This window comes from Poecilia latipinna, unplaced genomic scaffold (genome assembly GCF_001443285.1).
Source record: "Poecilia latipinna isolate Pla-1442-1.1 unplaced genomic scaffold, P_latipinna-1.0 Scaffold1104, whole genome shotgun sequence".
NCBI lineage: Eukaryota > Metazoa > Chordata > Actinopteri > Cyprinodontiformes > Poeciliidae > Poecilia > Poecilia latipinna.
In genome coordinates, this window is record NW_015113720.1 from 216,268 (window position 1) to 238,800 (window position 22,533).

The 22,533-nt window shown below is 41.4% G+C and overlaps 1 protein-coding gene and 1 long non-coding RNA gene across 2 annotated transcripts in view; one reads left to right on the forward strand and one right to left on the reverse strand.

Annotated features, from left to right (window-relative positions):
- The window catches only part of LOC106959633 (catenin delta-2-like), a 42,752-nt gene that overhangs the window by 14,567 nt on the left and 5,652 nt on the right, over positions 1 to 22,533 (forward strand). The window contains exons 5-12 of the mRNA XM_015052341.1: positions 4,844 to 4,961; positions 5,670 to 5,852; positions 12,032 to 12,205; positions 13,247 to 13,397; positions 16,846 to 17,116; positions 18,696 to 18,780; positions 18,936 to 19,062; positions 22,003 to 22,131. Of these exons, the coding sequence (XP_014907827.1) occupies positions 4,844 to 4,961; positions 5,670 to 5,852; positions 12,032 to 12,205; positions 13,247 to 13,397; positions 16,846 to 17,116; positions 18,696 to 18,780; positions 18,936 to 19,062; positions 22,003 to 22,131 (1,238 nt within the window). The remainder of the gene's footprint in view (positions 1 to 4,843; positions 4,962 to 5,669; positions 5,853 to 12,031; positions 12,206 to 13,246; positions 13,398 to 16,845; positions 17,117 to 18,695; positions 18,781 to 18,935; positions 19,063 to 22,002; positions 22,132 to 22,533) is intronic.
- Positions 685 to 4,837, reverse strand: LOC106959637 (uncharacterized). Its single transcript, XR_001427400.1, has 2 exons — positions 4,654 to 4,837; positions 685 to 3,588 (listed from the first exon to the last, which is right to left on the reverse strand). It is a non-coding gene; the product is annotated as an uncharacterized LOC106959637 (long non-coding RNA).

The window sequence follows — 22,533 nt, forward strand, 5'->3', positions numbered from 1 at the left end:
CTCTGAAACTCCAAGCAAAAATGTTGTATTTATTTGCAGAAAATGAGAAATGGTTAAAAAAAAAAAGATGCAGTGCTTTCAGACCTCAAATATGTAAACAAACAAGTTCATATTAATTCAGAAACAACAATACTAATGTTTTAACTCAGGAAGAGTTCAGAAATCAACATCTGGTGGAAAAACCATGAGGTTTTCAGTGGGGTTCAGTGCAGTGGGCTCCAAGTTTTGTTATAATTTAGCCTTTAGGTTGAGAGTATCTCCACTTTTAAAATATATAATGTCACATAACATCAAAGCTGCCTTCCTGTCCTTTTTTAGAAAGACTTGCAGTGTGCTATGAACAAGTTCTGCAACCACTTTACAGGTGACAGCACACACTTAAATGGGGAAGCAACCATTTAGCTCTTTAAAATGTCTTCATTCATTTTTATTAATCTAAAATACGAAACTCCACTCTGCCACACCTTTGTAGATTAGCTAACTGCTGCCTGTATTTTCCAACAGGTTTTCTGGTGAGACATTCTCACAAAACAATATTTCATAAAAAAAAAAAAAAATCAGCTTTTAAATCCAACAATTCTTCCATCCGTCCCTCCATTCAGGTCTCAACCTGTTTATCCATCCATCCATCCATCCATCCATCCATCCATCCATCCATCCATCCATCCATCCATCCATTTGTTCTTTTTCTTTATCCTTCATTCCTGTCTGTGGTTTTGTGCAGGTTTCATATTTAAAGCCTGACTTGTAAAAAAAAAAAAGAAAAGAAAAAAAAGATATGCCCCATTACTTCCTGTTGAAAATAATTTTTTTCACGTTTAGTCTGAAAAATATGAAAAAAAAAATGTGCAGGATCCCTGAAGGAGAGTCTTTCTGCATATTTCAGGATAAAAACTGGGCAGAATTTGGGTGAAAATAGTGTCTTGAGCACGACTCCGTCTCATTCTCCACAGACAAACACACTCAGCAGGACACTGACTGACTGACTGTGTGTGTGTGTGTGTGTGTTTTCTGTTTGTCTCTCCGTCCAACCACGTGCGGCTCATTAATCTCGTCACTGTACACTTGTGGGGATAAAAAAAAGGACACATCTGGTACAGTGGTGCGTGTGTGATACTGAGTCTGTTGGCGAGCGTGTCGGTGCGAGATAACTTTGAGCCGCTCAGCTCCCCAAACTCGAAGGCCTAATTCATCCTTCTCACGCCTCGTTAGGGAATGCTGGGAGTCTGATTAAAGATTGAATATTTCATGGCGGGTTTGGTCTATCGCAGGCCACCTGCTCTCTCTTTTTCCTCGCTCGTTCCGTCTCCAATTATCATCCGCAATTTCTCATTTTCCCCTCTCTCTATTTACCCCCTCTTTGGTCTCTCTCTCTCTCTCTCTCCGTCTCGTCACATTATCCCGATACTTCCTTCTCCATCGTATTATGCCCTCTTTTATCCGTTTTCCCTTCTGCCGTTCCCTCTCCCTTTCGCCGTTTTTGCTCTGCCGTTTCTCACCGCCTCCCTCCTGTTGTGTCAGCTAACAAGAAGATCTGGAGTTTTGCGCAGAGAACGGGGCAGATGCGACACAAACGCCCCAGCGGCTAATAAGGAGCATATGAACCCGTTTATTCTGAGCTTTTGGAGGCTTTCACTCCTTTAGGAATCATCAGGCCTTTTTTAACATGCTGCTTGGGCAGATTAGAGAGGCTCTCTGTTATTAAAAATGCAACAAATTGCTGTCTTTATTAGCCCCATTTCCACTGCAACAGTTTGCACGTCACTTTACAGCCCTTAGGTAAACTAACACAGTCGGACCAGATCACGTATAGGAACGCCGACCTTGAATCTTTAATACGCTGCCTGGCTTCATTTCGCCGTGAGGTTTTCTTGCTGTAAAGTATGGACCAGGATGCAGAACCTTATTTTCTGTTGAATTATTCAATGATTTTGTACACTAAAAAAAAAAAAACCTAAATCCCAGCTTGCAAACCACTAGAAGTAAAACTTCAAAGTTTTAAACAACTTGTAAAAACTGTTTTGCAACTTTGTAGCGGTTTGAATATTAATGACTGTATTTTTTTGTCCGTTTAACCTGGATGTCGTGTTTAGATCCTGTGTTGAGTGCAAAAATATGACAGGAAGGAAGTCAAAATCTATGTTTGAGTTGGACAGTGTGAGTTCAGTATGAATGATCAAGATATGATGTGTAAAAGCCAGCGATCGCAACAGTATTATCATTTTTAACAATCGGCAAAACTCAAGTCTGTTTGGCCACACGATGCTCTTCGTTGGACTTCGTTGTTCACGTACGCAGGACCAGCACTGAGATGTAAACATAGAAATCATACAAACCAACGCCTTCTGTTCTCGCAAATGTCTTTTCGCAAACATACTTCTAGGAGTTAAATGTGTCTGTTTAAAAATGAGCCGCAAAGGCAGGTGCAAAAGAAAAAATAAAAACCCCTCGAGGTCTTTTCCTGTCATCGCTTACAGAGAAACCTTCCGTAAACAGACCCAACCATCCCAGCTCTGAATCAGCACCTGCTCTAGTCTAGTCAAATCTGAGACCACAGCATGGCAGCAGGGTTCTTCACAGAAAGCTGCCTGTGGAGGATTTTGTGTTTCACAGAGTAAGATTGCAGACAAACGAACGACCCCATGAAATGAAATGGTACCATGTTTCCTTCTGGATGTGTGCAGCCATTCACTGCATTTCCTGCTGGAAAACCTCATTTTAAGCAAATCTCACCATGTTGGGCCTCTGCTTTGCACAGTTATTCAAAATGGATGGAGAGATTTTTCTTTTTTCCCGTGGTAGCAGTACGTTAAGAGTTAAATCACATTTTCATTTTAGTGAAAAGAAGCTCACTTTTAGCCACGGAGTTATCTGTTGGGTGTAATTTCTTATCTGCCTTGTTATTTTGATCCTCTACGCTTAAAGATCAAATAATGAGAGATAATCTTGCAGCTCGGCTTCATTGCGAAGGAATCACTTCACTGGAATTCATTACCTCTAACCGACTGAGGGTAATTAATTTCAGCCTATTAATAGACAGGAGACCAAATCTAATATTGGAGAAATCGTATGCTTAAAGCCAGCTGAAAGTGGATCTTTTTTGTTACAATTTGGATGTTTCAGGTGGCTGTTTATTCTGATTTTGTCATGTTGTTCACTGAACAGGTTATGCAGCAGCTTTCTGACAGTGTCCTGCTGTGTGTATGTGTGTGTGTGTTCTGGTGAACTTGCATCACGACTCGAAGTAAATAACAACCGGGGGTAGATGCAGACTCAGAGGAGTACAGTTTGTCAACAACATCGATTTTTTTTTATTTTTTTAGGCAGTTATTTGACTTTAGAAAACAAACTGAGGTTGTTAGAATCAAAAGCAGCTGCCTCACTTGAACAGAACGCTACAACACCTTCCCATTTCCCACTTGGTTTTCCACTAATGCAGTCAGACTTCTCATAAATCTGTCATGCCAAAACGACGTCTGCATACAGATGCCCACCGGTTTTGGATCAGCAGGTGAGTCTGAACTCTTCTGATGTTGTCAGATTTGGGTAAAGAGAGGAAGGCGTGCAGACTAATCGGTCCTGGTTCCACTGGAGAGGGAATGAGGGAAAAAAGCAGGATTGCTTTCATTCCTCTTGTCTTCTGTTTCATAAAAAGTTGAATAACTACAAACCAAATGTTTGCCATAGAATAGCTTAAATGTTTCTCTCATTGGATTGGTCAAGACTTGACATCCGTCAAATTTCCCTCCTCTTTTTCCTTCCTCTTGGAAATCTGATTCAGAAAATCTGATTTCTGATGCCAGATTTTGGCATGAAAAGTGTGTGAAGCCTGATGTTTTTGCTATGGTCATCATACAGGCTTGACAATTATTTTACATCAATTTGACTAACGCCAGCATAAAAGAAAAATCAGATTTCTGATTTTCTTCTTTTGTAGCCAGTTATGTAGGAAGTTGTTAGACAACTTGGGTCGGTTGCTAAGCTAGTTAGCTCAAACTTTAGTAAAACAGTAAACCGTCTATGAGCCCTAAGCAAAGCTGGGTAGTAACTATAGTTTCATTTACTCAATTATACTTACTTGAGTAACTTTTTTGAAAATAAATAAAGTATTTTTAGGAATATTTTTCACTGCTTTGTACTTTTTACTTTTACTTCCTTTTGTTTTGAAGTATCACTTCTCTTGAGTAAAATTTCACGCCTGCAGTTTGTGTTAAAGTTTCATAAGCTTTTTATCGAAAGAATCTTATTTGGAAACATTTTATTTGGTCTGATTTTGTTATTTTGTATGAACTGTTGTCATGTTGGTCCTTAAAATACCCAAATTTCCAGTTAAATATATATTTTTGTCCATCTGATGATGTCATTTTTAAACATTAGATGATCATTTGATTAGCTGCTCTGTACTTGGGTCTTTTTAACAGACACTTTTTTCTCGAGTCATATTTGGATGGCTAATTTTTACTTGAGTAAAAATATGCTTAAGTATCTCTACTCTTACTTGAGTCCAAGTTGTGGGAACTACTCTGACCCCCTCAACCCCCAACCAGGTGCGTTACATTCACAGACAACTTAGCTCGACTCGAACAAGTAGGAGCCACTGCTAAACTTGGAAAAACGGTTTCAGTCGCTCTGTTCATTACTCTCGTCTCTCACCTCTGACGTCCATCGCGGCGCCTCGAGTGACGTAGCTGCAAAGAGTCAACATCGCTGATGCAAAATATGTGAAAACAAACATTTTCAACCACGTCTGCATCGCCGTGCAGAGCTTTCCCTTCTTTTCTGTACATTGTCGACATGCGGCAGATCGTGAACTTGTGTCCGTCTGTGTCTCTGTGTGAAACAGGAACGTGAGTTCTGCCGGGGAGGAAGCGCGGAGGAGGATGAGGGAGTGCGAAGGCCTCACAGATGCCCTGCTTTACGTCATCCAGACGGCTCTGGGGAGCAGCGAGATAGACAGCAAGGTGATGCAGAAACACACACACACACACACACACACACTCCGCATACTATTAATAATCTGGTTCATACCTGCGTGAGTAGAATACAGTGTGCTTGTGTGACTTGTCGCTGTTTAAAACTGGCAGCTATTTGTCTATTTGGATGACAAATAGACAAATAGCTTAAAGGAAAGAAGAAAAAAATACAAATATAAATGCATGTCATAGTCAGATGAGATAAAAAGAAGAAAATTAGCAGTGTCTAGACAGTATAATGTGGCCGTAGCAGAATCAGGCTGTGGTTGTTTTTATATGCAGGACTTGATGCTTAAACCTGCAGTGTGCAACTTTTGTAAAAAAAAAAAAAAACAGCTACTTAATCTGGAGTAAGAAAATATTTAATAAATATGCACATTATAAAACACACTAGACATGAGAAGTCTTTGCTTAGAAATGAAACTTCTTTCTGTTACTCGGCCCAAACTCTGACACAGAAACATCGTTGGTTACTTGATGCCTCCCTGCGTGTTCCCTGAGTCACCTCTTCTCTGGATGATTTTTATTTTATTTTTCTTTTAAATCCTCCAAAAGATCAAAGTCTGTGACTGCTGACTGCTCTGCCACTCTCAACAATAGGATTAGTGTGCGTGTGATCTCTGCGGCGTGTCTCACCGTGCGCCTCCTTCGTCTCCTCCTCACTTTCCCCTCCCGTCCAACCTTTTCCTGCTGCAGACTGTGGAGAACTGCGTGTGCATCCTGAGGAACCTGTCCTACCGTCTGGCTGCGGAGACGTCGCACAGCCAGCAGGGCGGCTCCGAGGAGCTGGACGGCCTGCTGTGCGACACCGGCGGCAAGGACGCAGAGAGTTCTGGGTGCTGGGGGAAGAAGAAGAAGAAAAAGAAGGGTCACGACCAGGTGAGGAGATACGCAGGACGCGCATTAGAAGTGGCTTTCGTTTGAAGCAGGTTCCTCTCCCCGTTTGGTGTCTGAGCTGCGCACACGTTTTTATTTATTCATGACTCTCCTCCGAGTTCCTCTAGACATATTCAAATTTTTTTATTTTTTTATTTTTTATTTTTTGTACTATTTATTGCAAAACCAAGGGTTTCTCACTGAACATGATGTGTTTTCTCTCCAAAGCTTAAAGGGGGAGAAAAAGCAAGTAGCAAGTACATATCGGCTTGCTTTGGGCGCCAGGCCTTCAACTCGAGAGATTAGTTAATTTATTTATAAAGACCTCAAACAAATGACTCCAGCAGAAAAAAAAACAAAAAACAAATGGATATTTGAAGCGTCATCCATAACTGGAACAAACAATGAAAGTCAGAGGTTTACACACAACCCTTATTTGTTCTATAAGCCCACAGGTCATTGCTTCTCTTTCAAGGTACAACTTCAGAGACTGACATTGGGATAAAGACGGAACCACACCACTTGGACAGTGGTCCACTAAAACCCCTGCATAACACTGCTCACTCTTCCTATCAGAATTGGCAAACCTCATTTAAAATAGTTTGTAACCTGACACAGAGACGACTTCGACTCCTTGTGTGGTTCAGGTGTTTTCCATTCCAGAAACTTCATGTCACGACCCATTTCTTTTCCATCTGTTGGTTGTAGTTTGGAACAAGTCGTTAGGTTTCTGCTGTTCCTGAGCAGACCGAAGGAATAGAAAGCCGAAATGTGTTTGGCTGAAATTTGTAGCAACCAACGTGGAAAAGCCAAATGCTTTTTTTTTTTTTTTTTTAGTAGACACTGAAGACGGACATTTTTGGACGAGTCAGACTGAGACTTACCAGGCCGACTGCCGAGCCTGGCGGCGGTAGAACCATTGGTGGATCGTTGCACAAAGCAGATGATGTAACGACAGCATAAAGTTCGACTTGAAACAATGTTTTATACGATTGGTTTTTCCAACAGGAAAGTGTGATGGTCTATCAGAAAGCAGAACAATGACATAAAACTAAACTGAACAATGAAGTTCTTATACAGGAAAGAGCGACGAAACAACGCCTGTAAGGATCTGACTTAGGAAAGCAATAAAAACAAAATGGTTGCTCAGGAACGGATAAAGCAAGTCAACATTAACCAGAATGGATTAGCCTGTTGAAAATGCATGAAGAAACCAAGCTAGTCAAGTTAGCTGCATCATTACTGACGACAAGAGAGATTAAATATGCAAGGACTTCACTTATGGCTACAAAGAGCAATGAGGGACATGAATCTGTTTTGGCTGCATGTCTGTATTTGAATCTCTATTGTTATAAGTTATGTGTACTCAATCTTTAGTTTATAACAATAAAGTCGGTTTAAATAAAAGCTAAAATTAACATGACATTCATACCCATAGTGAGTGTATGTAAACTTCTGACTGGCACTGGAAGAAGCACGCAGTTGGACGATTTACTTACTGGGTTACACTTTTATAATCGTACATAAGAAGAAAAAAAAATAAATTTGTGTGTTTAATGCAAAAAAAGTCATTTTGTAAGCAGAGTTAAAAGGGTCAGAGCAGAGGCACCTTTCAGCTACGTTTAAAAAACAAATAAATTGTGTGATTAAATAATGATACAGCAGAAACAATCAGCTACAACCCGGCTTTCAGTGAGCTCAGGACTGCTCACTAAATGACATGCGTGTATCTGATCTGCCAACAACCCGAGGGCAGCCTCTTATTTACACGGTGATCTGACACAAACGTCAGGCCGTAAGCGTGAAGGTGGCCAGGTTTCACGCTTTCCACCTCCTATTGCAGCACCAGACCACAAGGCAAGGTCGCCATCAAACTGGCTCCAGCCACGCAGGACCCCACGCCTCCTTCGCCTCCTTCGTCCCAATCGCCTGCTAGAAAAGAAGCGTATGATTCATTTCGTTTGTGGAAGTCATGGTTACACGGCGCGCTGCAACACAGGCTGAGGCAAAACTGTGAAGTGGGTGTGTGCTATGGTGGCGCAGGGGTTAAGCACAACCCACATCTGGAGGCCTCAGTCCTCGACGCCGTCGTCGCAGGTTCGATTCCTGGCCTGACGACCTTTGCCGCATGTCTTCCCCATTTCTCATTACCCACTTTCCTGTCAATCAACTATCAATTAAAGGCCACTAGAGCTGATAAAACCTTTAGAAAAAACTGGGAAGTGGATGAAGAACAAGCTAGATTTGGTTGATTTCAGAAGTTTTATCGTCTGAACTTTTGCAAACCGCAAATTATCTGTAAGTTATCTTTCTCGTTTATCGCTAAATTCAGTCAATTCCAGTGACGATTACGTCTAATCATTTGACCTGTGATTGGCAGAACGGGCTTAGCAGATAACAAAAAAGAAAACCATCAGAACAACATGAAGCTTTTATGCAAACAAGAGATTTCACTTGAATACAAACTGTATCTGTGCTTGTTCTTCCTTCATTGAAGTTACTTAGTGGGTAGATTATCCAGAAATTTTATTCAAGTAAGAGTAGCGATGCATCATACAAATATTACTCTAGTAAAAGTGAAAAGTTAACTGTAGTAAAACTATTACTTACTATTAGTAACAAAAGCTGATAATGACATATTTCACTTTATGCAAAGCCTTTAAATAAAATAAACTCAAGATAAAGAAAAGATGCAGAAGAGTGGATCCACGTATCCTTACCCCTCATTAAATAAAGTCCAAACTGTGTAAAGAGCAATTTAGCAACTTTCAGTGTGTTTTAGGCACCATGTTGAACGAGAGCTCAAAGGTTTTAGGTTCAAATGTACAAACAAAGCTAAAAAAAAAAAAAAACTGTCTGGATAAGATACGGACTGCAGCAACGCTTTACTTTAAATATTCATCAGCACAGCCCCCAACAGCTGAATTCATTGATGAGTGTTCATGTTAAAACATAAAAAAAACCCCAGAAACTAACACACATTCTCCATTTTGGGGAACTCTTTCATTGTCCTCTGATGGCTGCAGTGCCTTCTGGCCTCGTTTCTGACACGTCTCACCATCTCCAGCCTCGCCCGCCACCGCGCCGTTATCCGCCTCGCTTCCTCTTCTGCTCCCCATTAACATCAAGCATCATCGAATTTTAACTGTAACGTTAACTTTTTAATGACGCATTAAATGTTCTTTTTGCTCTTGAAGCCCATCAAGTTTTTATGATGATGCTTGTTGCAAACTGGGACTCATCACAGCTTTTTTTTATTTTCCTCTCTAAATATCTGAGTTCTTCTGTGATGTCTCAGCAGTATTTGTTTAGTTCATCAGAGATTCTTTTTTGTTTGTTTGTTTGGTTTTGGTATCATAAATAGATTTTCAGTTAATTCTGTTATTTAGATATTATGTTGTTTGAGCCTCTATTCTTTTACATCTGACTCATTTAGTGTATTCAGCATTATTTGGTGCCAGAGCTATAACGCGTTACAGTAACATTATATTGTTATTCCACAGCAGAATCAGGATGTAATAAACATAGAGCGCCTTTGAAACAATATTCACTCCTGCTGAATTGTTTTCCAGATTTTTCTCACCATGCAACCACAAACTTTAACATTTCATCAAATGTCGTATGATAGTCCAACATCAAACTGGATAAACAGGTTCTGGTTATTGTAGATCTAAGGATCTAGAATAGATCTTTCCTGCTAACAGGCATTACTGTCTACAGTAACTCTGCAGACGTTGATTTACAAAAAACATTTAATTCCCCCTTTGGAATCAGTGAAGTATTTTGAATTTGGAAACAACTAGTTTTCCTGGATCTTATTTAGAGATGTTTGAACATGAAAACGTTTGAGAGCCACGCCTCGCTTCCTTTCCACTCCACAGTCACACACTACACTTGTTACAAAACGCCGAGTCGCGTCCGCACAGCATGTTGTGAGAGTGGACCTTTTTTTTTTTTTTAACTTTTTTTTAAAGGCTCTGCATCGTCTAAGTGTTTTGGTTTAGTCTGCTCGCTGCCTGCGCTCTGATTTCTGTGAGGCTGATTCTCTCTCTCTCTCTCTCTCTCTCTCTCTGGATTCCTCGAGTGTTATCCTCCACGCAGCTGAGAGGCAGAAGCAAGAGATCGACGAGCTCCGCCCTCTTGTCATGCAAATAAGCAATCAGTATCATTCTGATTGAGTGGAGGATGTTTTTTTTTTTTTTTTTTTTTTTTTTTTAACCACTTCCAGTGTAGCTGTGGGAACTGAAAATACGCCGTTTCCTGTGTTTGAATTGCTCATCCTCCTTGCATGACTTTTTTTTTTTTTCTTCCACCCCCAACCATCTCCTCTGCCAATCATTTCTGAATCTGGCTGAGATTTATGAAACCGGTTTTGGGACTCGGGTTTCATTACCTTCTGTTTGCTGGATTTTCTCCATGCAAACGTCTTTTTCTGCTTGTGGGGGAGGACGGCGGGTCCTAATGATCATATTGAAGTAGGGATAGATCATAACCTCTTCAAAAAAAAAAAATCCATCGCTCTCTCTCCCTTCTGTCTGTGCGTCGTCACCACTCTAGTGCAGCTGCAGGCGATTACCATGAAGCAGCGATTAGGGAGTGTGTGTGCCGGAGAGGACAAAACTCCAACAACTGCGGGGCAATTAGAGGAGAGGAAGGGAAAGGAAGTGGAGGAGGAGGAGACAGGAGACGATAAAGAGGGAGCAGCAGCGAAATCAGATTAAAGGCACGAGGAGCGGCTAAAGATGGACAGCAGCGCTTGGCGGGGTTACAGATGCAGCGAAGGATGCTATCACACGTTGGTCACATGAAAATAAGATGGGCTGATATCGTGTTGCATCAGCGGACAGAGAGACGGAGACGTCTGCAGAAGCAAAGCCGAGAAGATTATGACACGACATTCACTAGAGGGTGGCAGGAAAACATACTAAACTTAAACAATATCCTCAGGTAAATCTGCAAAAAGGTATCGCAAGATAAAGTTTGCAAGATTATTCGAGCATTAGAGAGGGGGGTGACATCATCAGAGTTGTTTCCAGATTAGTGCAAGACCAGCACAAATGAGTATGTACTAGTAAAATGGGAGAAAAATCTGAATTTTGTCTGGTTTTAACAAATAACTGCTTGGTCTGTCACATTAACCCATAAATCAATTAATTAGAACAAGCTCAATAATTTCCATTGGCATAATTTATCATTTTTCTCTTTTCTCTTTTTCCACCAAAAGCTGGATGACAAATGTATTCAGTTTGGTCCTTGGGTGCAAAATTGAAGGACCATTTTGTTTGCAGACTTTTCATAATTCATTTTATTTGCCGTTTCCGTCGTTTTGATCGTTTTGCTCCGGTGTCAAATGTTCATTGGAATTTAAACGAACATTTATTTTATTTATTATTTATTTTATTTATTTTCATGTGTCACATTAATGAAGTTTGACTCACTAATCAGCTACATAGCAAAACGTTTTCGAGGGTGCCAAGGATTTGAGACCAGGTTGGATGTTTCCCTGAACACACTTCAGATCAAAACATAATAATTTGTTAGAATGGCCCAGTCAAAGTTCATGTATAAATCCGCTAGAGTGTCTGTGACAGTAATGTGGACACTAACTCTCCAATTTTTTTCTTTTATAAAAAGAAAAAACCGCCTAGGAGTGCAGAGAGATGCACCGCAATTTGACAGCAGCTTTTGTTGCATCTAAAGTTTGTTTTAGATTTATTGATTCAGGGTGACTGGATGGAAATCCATGCCACACTTTTCAGATTCATATTTATTACATTTTAAGCGTTTCTCCCTCACACTGCACAATGGAGAGCCATGCAACTTACAGCCAGACAGATACAACAGCTTTATCACTCCATTATTAAAAACACGGCAGGTTACAGCTTCTTATGAACTCATCATTACTCTGTTTAGCGAATGCACAGTCTCGGGAAATCCATGTTTTTCCAGCCTCGCACCAACATTTTCTGAGGTATGTCATGAACGCGTCATCAGCACTCAAGAGTTCATCCGATTCAAGCAGCAGATGAGCATCGCCTCGTTTATCGGCGCCTTATGAAACAAGGAAATCCTCTCCTTCTCGTTTGCTGCTTTTGCCCATGGAGAGCGCCGCCGGGCCCCTCAGATACGCGAGAACTCGCGACTGCTCCTCCGTTCTGAGCCGCTGCCTTGTCGTTCTGCAGTGGGACGGCGTCGGGCCCTTCCCGGACTTGGCTGAGCCTCCGAAAGGCATCCAGATGTTATGGCACCCCACCATCGTCAAGCCCTACCTCACGCTGCTGTCCGAGTGCTCCAACCCGGACACCCTGGAGGGAGCAGCTGGGGCTCTGCAGAACCTGGCCGCCGGCAGCTGGAAGGTGAGAGCCGCCATTCTCTTACCGAGCAGCATCGAAAAGAAGAGAGGAGAGGAGCTCGCAGTTCTAGTAGAGAGGAAAAACTCTAAGTCGCTTTCAAATAAAAGAAACCTTGATGGTTTTCATCAAAGCTAACTGGAAAAAAAGTGATGATAATGCAGTCATTATCATCACTTAATTGTAAGCATACGATTACATGTGTCAAACTGAAGGCCCGCGGGCCAAATCCGGCCCGCCATAGCTTTTTATGTGGCCCTCTAGATTCCAGTGTTGACTCAATAATCACACAACTGATTTTAGTATCCACACTTTAATAGTTAACAGTTAAAATCATGCGCTCCCGCGCTCCTCTCACTACCGAATGAAAAACTACAGTTGTAGCCCCGCCTCCCATTACTTTACATCCAACACATGCGCAGTATGCTACTTACAACTTAACATCTAGACCAAACACTAAATGTGCTTAAATACTTTTTCAATCAAATTAATGCATTTTTATGCGTTTACTGCCAAATGATACCAATCAGTCCCTCCAGTTTCTTGAGAAATATCATGGAAATTCAACAAATCAACAAATCCCCGCACTTTTTGCGCTAATACGTGGTTTCTGTCAAAAACGATTACTTGTAGTAAACAGCTGCCTCTGCCTTAATTGATGTCAGATTATAGTCCATGCAGCAAATAATAAAAAGTTGCATTTATCGTCATAAATAAGTGCAAATATTGCAAATATTTCCAAGTTAGTATCACAAACAACTTTGTTTTTTATTGCAAAACATCACAAGATGAATCACGAAATCCCAGAGGGACTGAGAAGATGTTCAATGCTCTTAAAGGGCCCAACCGGCCCTTTAAGAGCATTCGTGATCTTGATTTGGCCCAAAACGAAAATGAGTTTGACATCCCCGTCACAGGGGGTACCTGTCAATGTCAACAACGGTCTATGCGGCTAACACTTGTCCTATAATAACTGGCACCAAATGAAAGTGTTGCAAATCTTTGATTCTATTTCTGTCCACGTCTTTTCATCGCCCCATTGTCCAGTGGTCCGTCTACATCCGAGCCGCGGTGCGCAAAGAGAAGGGCCTGCCCATCCTGGTGGAGTTACTGAGGATAGACAACGACCGGGTGGTCTGCGCCGTGGCCACGGCCCTGAGGAACATGGCTCTGGACATTCGGAACAAGGAGCTCATCGGTAAGCCGTCCTAACACAGCGGATGTAGGAGGTTCGGCCGAGCTGAAGGTGTACGGCGGACCTCCTGTCATTTGCGGTTCGAGGTTTTCAGATTCACCCATTCGTGGATTTTTTTTTTTTTTTTTTTTTTTTTTCTGGGATGCAGAAATGACTCGCAGACAATCAGCCTATTCTTTTTTTGTAGAGCATGTCAAAAATATTTGAAAGAAAACAGCCTGTTGAGCTGAAATAGCTAATAGCTACCTGTTTGACATGCTAACGTCTGGCTTCTGCACAGCAGAAACTCCAGGAATGCTGATTATTTTCTTTGGTGTTGATTGGCTGTAGATATTTGAAGACAGTTTCCACTGTGCATGTCGATGCATATTGAGCTATATTTGGTGTATGGAAAATTAAAATAGGTAATTGGAAGCGTTTTTTTTAGAGAAGGCCTCAAGTGTTTGTGGATTTTAAAGTTAGCTGTGATCCCCAAATACCAGGGGTCAACCGTATGTGAAGAATCTGAAGAAAAGAATGTGTGAAGACGTGATACACAGCTGGTGTCAGGATGGGATTTTTATCAGGTGAAGGAAGTTTAGCCAGTTATTACAACATTTGGCGGTAATATCTCTGTAAAAAAAATTATGAAAAAAAAAATTCCACAATATTACTATAATCTCGTTTTGTCTCATTTTCTATAAGTCCGATCTGCTGTTACATCTTGCGTCATGAGGCGAAAGTATGAATTCACTCCTGGAGTATAAACAAAAAGGAACAAAAAAAGGACATTGTTGAGCCTAAAATCTGACCTTTTGTTTGACCTTTCTATGTGTAAGTAAACCTGAGCCGCTCTCATTTACTTCAAAAGCGAATCTCAAACATCAGCTGCCATGTTATTGCTACAAACGAAGCCTGATTTTGCCATAATTGAAACAGATTGTGGCAAAGAGAATTTGCACTGCAGCAGGTATCTTAGCAGATCTATTTGCAAATGTAACTCATGAAAAGGATTAATTGTTTGAAGTTAAAATCAATTTGCAAAATGAAAACAAAGTATTTGAAATGCATTTTGGAATATTAATCTCTCTGTTTGCTCCTTTCTGTACAACACACAGCACAGCCAAACACCTGATGCTAGGGGTTTTTTTTTTTCTTTCTTTTTTGCTAGAGACTGACTGATGTCTTTAATAAACTCTGCTTTTCTGTTGGTCCCCATGGCAACAGCCACATGCCTCTCTCTATTTGCTCCGTTCGATGCTTTTGGCTTTGAGCTAAACCGTGTGATGTCTCGGTCGGTGAATGCGGCCATCCGCGTCCTCGGCAGGATGTAGGCCGCGATGTCAAATTTTCCTTTGTGCTGACCCCGGTGCACGCGGCCGTATTTTCAGGGAACATATTGTCCTCCCCTTGGTTGGAACACAACGAAATTGCTTGAGCTGCACAGCATATTGTGTGGTCAGGTCCGCGGCGCTCTCAGCTGCAAATATCAATACTGTCAGCAGCGGCGGCTCTGCTTGCCAGCCAACTGTTGTTTTATTACTCCGGCAATACAAATGTGACGAAGGGCTTCGCTGTTTGGAGCGCGCACGAAAGCAGAGACGGGAGCGAGCCGTACGACAGGAAGTCGCACGCGGTCCAGAAGTGAGCTGTCAGGAAGCCGTGACGGGACCCCCGGCCCTCAACGCCGGCACAGGGCAATGATGACCCGGTCAGGACGAGAGCCACGGGGCAAAGAGAACACGATGCCCTGGCAGAATCACATGGGTGTCATGGGAAATGTAGTCTGTCTCTGTCAGGGAATGTGACTGACGAGCATAAACGCCGAGAGATGACGTTTGTTTTTCTTGTGATTAAGCTTTTTTCTAGTTTTTCTTTGACTATAATGCCAAAATGATTTGTTTGTCGGCCTGTAGGTAAATGTGAATATATGAACTCAAGGAACAAACCGCTGATGTTTTTGCAAACACAGCAAAAACACAGTTTTTGCTGTGTTTGCGGTCGTTTCTGATCATTCTTTCAAAATTGCATTTGTGAGGTTAGATGCTGAATTTGGATGAGACGCTTTGGATCGCAGTCTCAGGTCTAATTCATCCAGGAAGTGTTCTGTCAGGACTTCCTCCACACTAATCTAGATAATCCACGTTTTTGTGGCCCTTGCCTGGTGCACTGCTCTGCAGTGACGTTGGAACAGGAGGGGACCGTCCCACAAAGTTCAGAGCATTAAGTCGTCCAAAATGTCTTGGTGTCCGGAAGCAGAGCCTAACTCCTAATCATCAACCCCTCACGTTTTTTTCTTCAAATATTTGTAGAACATCTGCATCTGTGTTGGATTTGATAAACCTGGGAAGAGTTTGCAACACCTTAGTTCAAATTATTTGAAAGGGATACTTTAGACGGCAACATTAAAGTCTTGGCTACGTTGATGTATATAAATTTGCATGTGCAACCAAGATGAGTTAGCATTAATTAATTATAGCTCTTTCTAGACGGAGAGAAGAAATACAGTACCACAAAACACAAAGGGAAGACTAAGCTACTTATAATATCTCCTTGTGTGTAGGTGACTGATTTAAGGTCAACACCTTGGGTTTATTTTGAAGTACGAAAGGAAGACGTTCTCGTGTTGCCTCTTCATCTGGACAGAGCTAGCTTACAATGGCTTCTTGTCCAGATGGCTGACAGAGCTAAAGAAGTTTCCATAGCTTCTAAATAATTTATCCAGCAGCAATTTAGGCGGCCGGTACAGAAACGAGAAGCACTGACAGAGTGAATCCAAATGATTCATGAGCACTGGGAAGATATGACAACAAGCTAACAATTAGCCGCTAATGACACTAAAGTTTGAGCTGTTTGTGTTCTTCGTATTGGTACTTCAATGCATGTTTGTTTTTCTCTTTATGAATATCGACTGTGTTTAATCATCTCTACCATCATAGAAAAACATAAAAACCACAATAAAACGATTCGTCTCCTACCGGAACATTCTAAGTTGATTATAGATTTATTTATTTTTTTAATTTCTACTTTGTGAATTCTTAGTTATTATTGAGATGTTGAAAATTAAGACATACATATTGATCATATTGGTACAACAGACCTAACCTCCTACAAGTTTACTTATTTATATTTTAATGTTTTTTTCTGGGGGGTTTTAAAGTGCAGCAAAGGGGTTTTCCAGAAGCTTTTCGAGAGCCCGTAGCCTCGGGTGGAGTTGATTTAAGTCAGACTTCAAAGCTCACCTCAAACTTGTATAACCTTTAGATGGAACATTTCCAGAGAGTTTTGAGGGAAAAAATAAAAAAGAGTTACTTTAAAAAGATGTTTCCTGCAGCTCCGCCTGAAGATACTCACGAATTACAGTATTTATTTCATATCTTGTTTCTCATTCCTCTAAAAACTCATCTGCAGCCTCCCGCTAAACCTTTTTTTTTTCTTCTTCTTCCCCACTCTGTCCATCACCTTCGACCAGGCAAATACGCCATGAGAGACTTGGTGCATCGCTTACCCGGAGGCAGCAACAACAACAACACCACCAGCAGCAGTGGCGGCGGAGGAGGAGTAGGAGGAGGCAGCATCAACAGCAGCATCCTGGCAGGGAAGACCATGTCGGACGACACCATCACCGCGATCTGCTGCGCGCTGCATGAGGTCATCACCAAGAACATGGAGAACACCAAAGCCCTGAGGGACGCCGGCGGCATCGAGAAGCTCATCGGCATCGCGCGCAGCAAGGGAGACAAGTAAGCCGAACGGGAAGGCGGCCGCGGCGGCGACGGCGGGTGAACGAAGCGGGATGAGGAGTCTCATAACAGTTGCAAAGTCTGACGTGGATTTAAAGAGAATAAAACCGGTTTTAGTTTCAAAAGAACTAAATGTCAAACTAATATACTAAAAAGGTATATTTGCTCCATTTTTTATTTTTTTACCTGCCGAAAGAATCACTTACGATTGTCCCCAGACAAACTCCTAAAAAGACAATTTATCCACTCCGCTCAGCTTACAAACGGCTCGTCTGGGAATCGTTTGAAATGTACTGTGACTGTTGGCTGTTAGTTTTTATGTCGTTGTTAATCACATTTGGGAGGAATCCAGTCGACATTAGAGGGCGCTGGAATCTGAGAGGGAGCTGAAGATGAAGCTGAAGGTCACCTGTGTGAACACAAAGCTGAACTAAAGCCGGGTCGTCGTCATTGTGTGCTCTCTGCGCAGACTGCTGTTTACTTCTTGAATTTTTAACATCCACTAGATACAGACAGTTGAGAACACAAGGTCTCAAGATTGTGATTTTTGGAGAGCTTCGTTTTTTTTTTTTTTTTCCTCAGTCTGATAGATCAACGCTATTTCTGGTCTAACTGATTAAATTAACAACAGAACAATGCTAACTGTGCCTTGCAAAGGTTTTCACACCAGTTCAAGATGTTCAGACTGCGGTTTGTCATCACACTGACATGCATCCAGGTGTTTGGACCTAAACCGTTTACTGTGACCAATTTTCCTGTTTCCCACAGCCTGATGCTACCTGCGCCGTGTTTCACCACACGTTAACACTTTGCATGTTTGTTGTTGTTCAGTGAGCAAACCAACTTCCATAAGCTCCCTTTGCCATCTGCGTGGTAAAAGGTCTTCTTGCTTCTTTCTAGATAAGATACTTTTATGGTTGTGCTTAGAACATTAAGAATGAGTAAAACTACTGTTTCAAGGCACTGAAGACGAAGAATATGTTCAGAACAATTATCATTTTAACCATGAGGACAAGTAAAATAAGAACATATGAAGATGCCAAACTGTAAAACACCAACTTTAGTTCATTTCTATAAAAACTTTACTTTGTTTTATGACTAAAATCAATGCTTTAGAGATGCTCTCGGAACATAAAGGTGATTTCTACCGGGTTTCATGTGTTTTATTTTTTTCCTCTCTCTCATAAATGGTTTGCCCTCACGTAAACCCAAAACAGTAACGCCGACTGAAATGTCTCGGAGAAATGAAGTTTAATTTCGCAGCCTGTGATAAGGCCACGCAAGCCAATTAAACTCCGAGCCATCAGTCAGCTGAGTGAAAACCTGGAAGAAAAGCAGATTGAAATGTTGGCCAATTAATCACAAACAGCAATCACGCTGTCAGCGCGTCGGTTCAGTTTGAGGACACAACAGAGACGGAAAGCACGTCTTTTGTTTTGAAGGTGCAAAGGCTTTACAATGAGTAGGATTTCTTTTTTTTTTTTTTCTTTTTAGCTGATATTTCTGAATCTTTTTCGTCAATAACGAAAACACAGTCGAGCTTTACGCTGTGTCCTTTTGCTCTCTGCTGAATTCCCAGACATAGTCCCAAAGTGGTGAAAGCAGCATCGCAAGTCCTCAACAGCATGTGGCAGTACAGAGACCTCCGGAGTCTTTACAAGAAGGTACGGCCATTTTGTCTCTGGAAGTTGTTTTGTTTTTATTGTTTGCGATGAATAATGACAGACTGAGACGCTGAAAATCAAACCGCAAACCGCCTTCCCGTCCCATCTTTTCTTTTCTTTTCTTTTTCTCTTTTCTTTTTTTCTTTTCTTTCCAGGACGGCTACTCGCAGTACCACTTCGTGGGCTCCTCCTCCACGATAGAGCGGGACAGACAGCGACCATATTCTTCCTCTCGCACGCCGTCCATCTCTCCGGTGCGGACGTCCCCGAACAACCGGTCAGGTGGGTGTCTCCACGCCTCCCTTTCTCTTGCGTTCCTCCCTCTCGAAGCCCCTCATCCTTCTTCCCGCCGGTCAAAGAAGCGCCGCTCCTTCACAGCCTGAGTCTTCTCCAAACCTTCACAGCGCGGCGGCTGCCGACAAATGACTCCGCTGTCGAGTAAAAGTCCGTGCTCCGTGTCCCGTCCTCGTGTTGCCAGAGGAAGGGTTTGAATAACACGAGCCACTGAAGTCTCACAGAACTTGGGCTGATGATGATGATGGTGGTGGTGATGGTGACAGCTTCTGACAATGTTCATCATCATCTCTGATCTTTTCAGGCTGCCACAGTGATGACTGCTGTGAAACCAAAGAGACAGACTTCAAGTTTAAAGTGTTTCTGTGGCGCGCTGGAAACAATGCTTGCAGACTCAATCCGTACCGCTGAGTTTGGACGTTTTGTTTTGCTACAGCCACAAATCTCAAATCATTTTATTGGATTTGAGAGGAAAATTATGCGAAGGTTTTTTTTTAGTTGTGTTTGATTTTGTACGAGATTAAAATCTACAAATCTTCTGGTAACACTTTATTTAAAAGTTCAGCCTTAGACTCGTCTGAGCAGCGCACCTCTTTAGACCTGCTTTCCAACAGCAGATTTCTCTGTGTAGTTGTTTTTTTTTTTTTTGTTGAAGTTATTATAAACCATGTATGATTTTGGTTTTTATCTTTTAACCATGTTTTTCTGCCAATATGGAACAAACACTTAGAGGGATTGTGGGGATTATTTAAAGCGAGAAAGCAACAATTACTTCACTGCTGCAGCAATAATATATAAATATTGTAAAATTTTCATGGATCCATATGTGTGAAGAAATATTTTTTTTAAATATGAAGGATTAAATTTTACTTTAATCTCAAGCACTGACCTAAATTTAAAGCGACAGGTAAAACAGATATATTTTCTGTTGTTTCACCAGATGTCCACAATGTTGGACGAATTAAACCACATGTGGAACAAACCGGTCATCAAAATAATGTTTTTAGTTATGAAAGTGAAAATCAAAGACATCAACAATCACATTTTGACACGGAGAGATGAGAAACAGCATGTCGCTACGTACGTAGGATGAATGATTTCTCGCTACTAAGATATTCCTGTCATCAAGGAAATCTAACTTTAAATGTACTTTTTGTTTTGATCTGAAAATAAATTCAAGTTGATTCCCTCCTGATAGGAAGGACAAACTGAGGCTGAGTTCAAATCCGTATCACACTTTCCAGGTTTTTCTGTGCAAAAAAAATATCTGCACTTCACGATGATGCAGCGTTTTGTCGTAAAATCTCAATAACAGATGTGGTTTGTGGTTGGGATGCCACAAAACAATGGAGTTGTACGAAGGCACCTGGTGTAACATCGCTGACGTCACACACGCGTGAAAAGTGAAATAGGTCACCTGTAGAGCAAAGCAGGTGTCATTAGACGATTTATATGTAGAAACATTGTGCAGTAATCTGAGCCTGTCGAGTGAGATTTTGTGATCTGGAAGCTAATTTGATCTTTTGTCTTGTTTCTCGGTTTACAAGCTGCAGCAGATGGTCTGTAGAGCTCACAGAAAGCTATGAGTGTCTCTGTGTGTCGGCAGCTTTAGGGATGAGAGAGCGCTCCGACTGCACAGACCGACAGTTAAACTGCGTCTGAGCATATGGATCAATGTTAACCGTATTAATGCATGCTGAAGACATAAAGTGGCATGAAGTGAAGCTGCTTTTATGTGCAAAGCTGCCGACAGCGGAGCGTACATTAGACCAAAACATGTGTGGCTCTGAACTGATGGATGCTTTTCTAAGTGCCATATAGTGGAACAATAAAGTTTGCAAAAGATGGAAGAGACGACCCTGTGTTTACACGGCTGGGATCCAAAAAGTAGGGGTGATATTAGTGACAACAAACTGACATACAGGCTACAAGGAATGTGTTGCGTTTGCACCACCGGTAAAGAATTAGAGGATGGGCAGGGAAAAAAAATCATCTTTTATTACATCAACATAATGTCACACTGAAAAATAAAGTGCAATGTTTAATTCAACTTTTCATTTATATTTATAATTAACATCTATCTCTGCAAAAAAATAAGCATTTTTTGTCTAGTTTCTAGTGTAAATATCTTATAAAATTTGAAATAAGACAAGATACAGGAGCTTGTTTTAAGTCAGTAATTCCTTAGTATTAATGAAAAAGTTCTAGTTCCACTGGCAGATAATTTCACTTAATACATGGAAACATGTCTTGTTATAAGTGGGGGGAAAAAGCCCCATTAGAACTAGTACTTTTTCATCCATATTAAGGAATTATTGACAAGTTAGGTCTGTGATGCTCTGGGTCTGTTTTTCTTCCAAAGGAACTTGGAAACCATCTTGGATTTTATGACAGAAAAAAGTCTGTAAAAGGTTCCTCACTGGGTGTTTCAGAATAGACGGATACAAAACGTAAAGGTTAATCCCAGATTCAAATGGTTCAGCAGACACAAAATCCATGACCGTCTTAAATCCAAATTTTATGGATTTACTCTTTTGGTGAACAAAAGAGAAGAACATTTACAGCTCTGGACGATCTACCCAGACTGATCAGAGTTTTCTTAATTTATGAATATGAGAACTTGCTGGCTTTAATGAAGCATTTTACTTCATGGATATTCGCCCACATTTACTGGGGTTTGCCGACAAATCCGCCTCCGTTGGCCGTAAAGCGTCAGATCTCCGTTTGTTAGTTTAGATTGAAACCAAGTAAATCCAAGTAACCAAGCTTACAAAGAAAGGAAGCGTCGTGAGAGGTTTCCAGAATGTTTCATCCACACTTGTTGCTTCCTTTGTTCTCTCCTCCTCATGTATATTGAAATAAAACAGTAAATAAATTCTGTGTCTGCATGTCTTGATTTTCTTTTTTTGTTTTGTGCTTTGTGCGCAGCGAGTGCTCCCGCGTCCCCCAGAGAGATGATGGCATTGAAGGAGAGAAAGGCAGACTACGAGTCTACCGGCAATGCCAGTTTCCATGGCAACAAGGGCGAGCACACGTCCCGGAAGGACGCCATGACGGGTAGGGATCTCATCTTGTATGTCTGTCACAATGTCGCCGTTTTCCCCGTGGGGTTAAAGGCTTTAGGAAGAAAGTCGGCCTACAGACTCGTGTCTGTTGGTTTGCCTGCATGCAGCAAAGCTTTAGCATTTTTTTGGGTGATTTGGTTTTGAAACCAACAGGTTGGAGAATCAGCTCCAACTGCATATCTGTGCTCTGACTGAAGCTGCAGGCGAAGGAGGGCGAGCTGAGCTGAGCCAAGCTTTCTGCATAGACATCTTTACTTTACATTTACACAATAAAAACATTTGGACTCCAAACTGAAACTTATCTGTTTTTTTTTTTTGTTTTTTTTTTGAGAGAGGCAACATGATAATACTGAGTAATTTATCAGTCATGTATATCCATCCATCTATTTGTCAA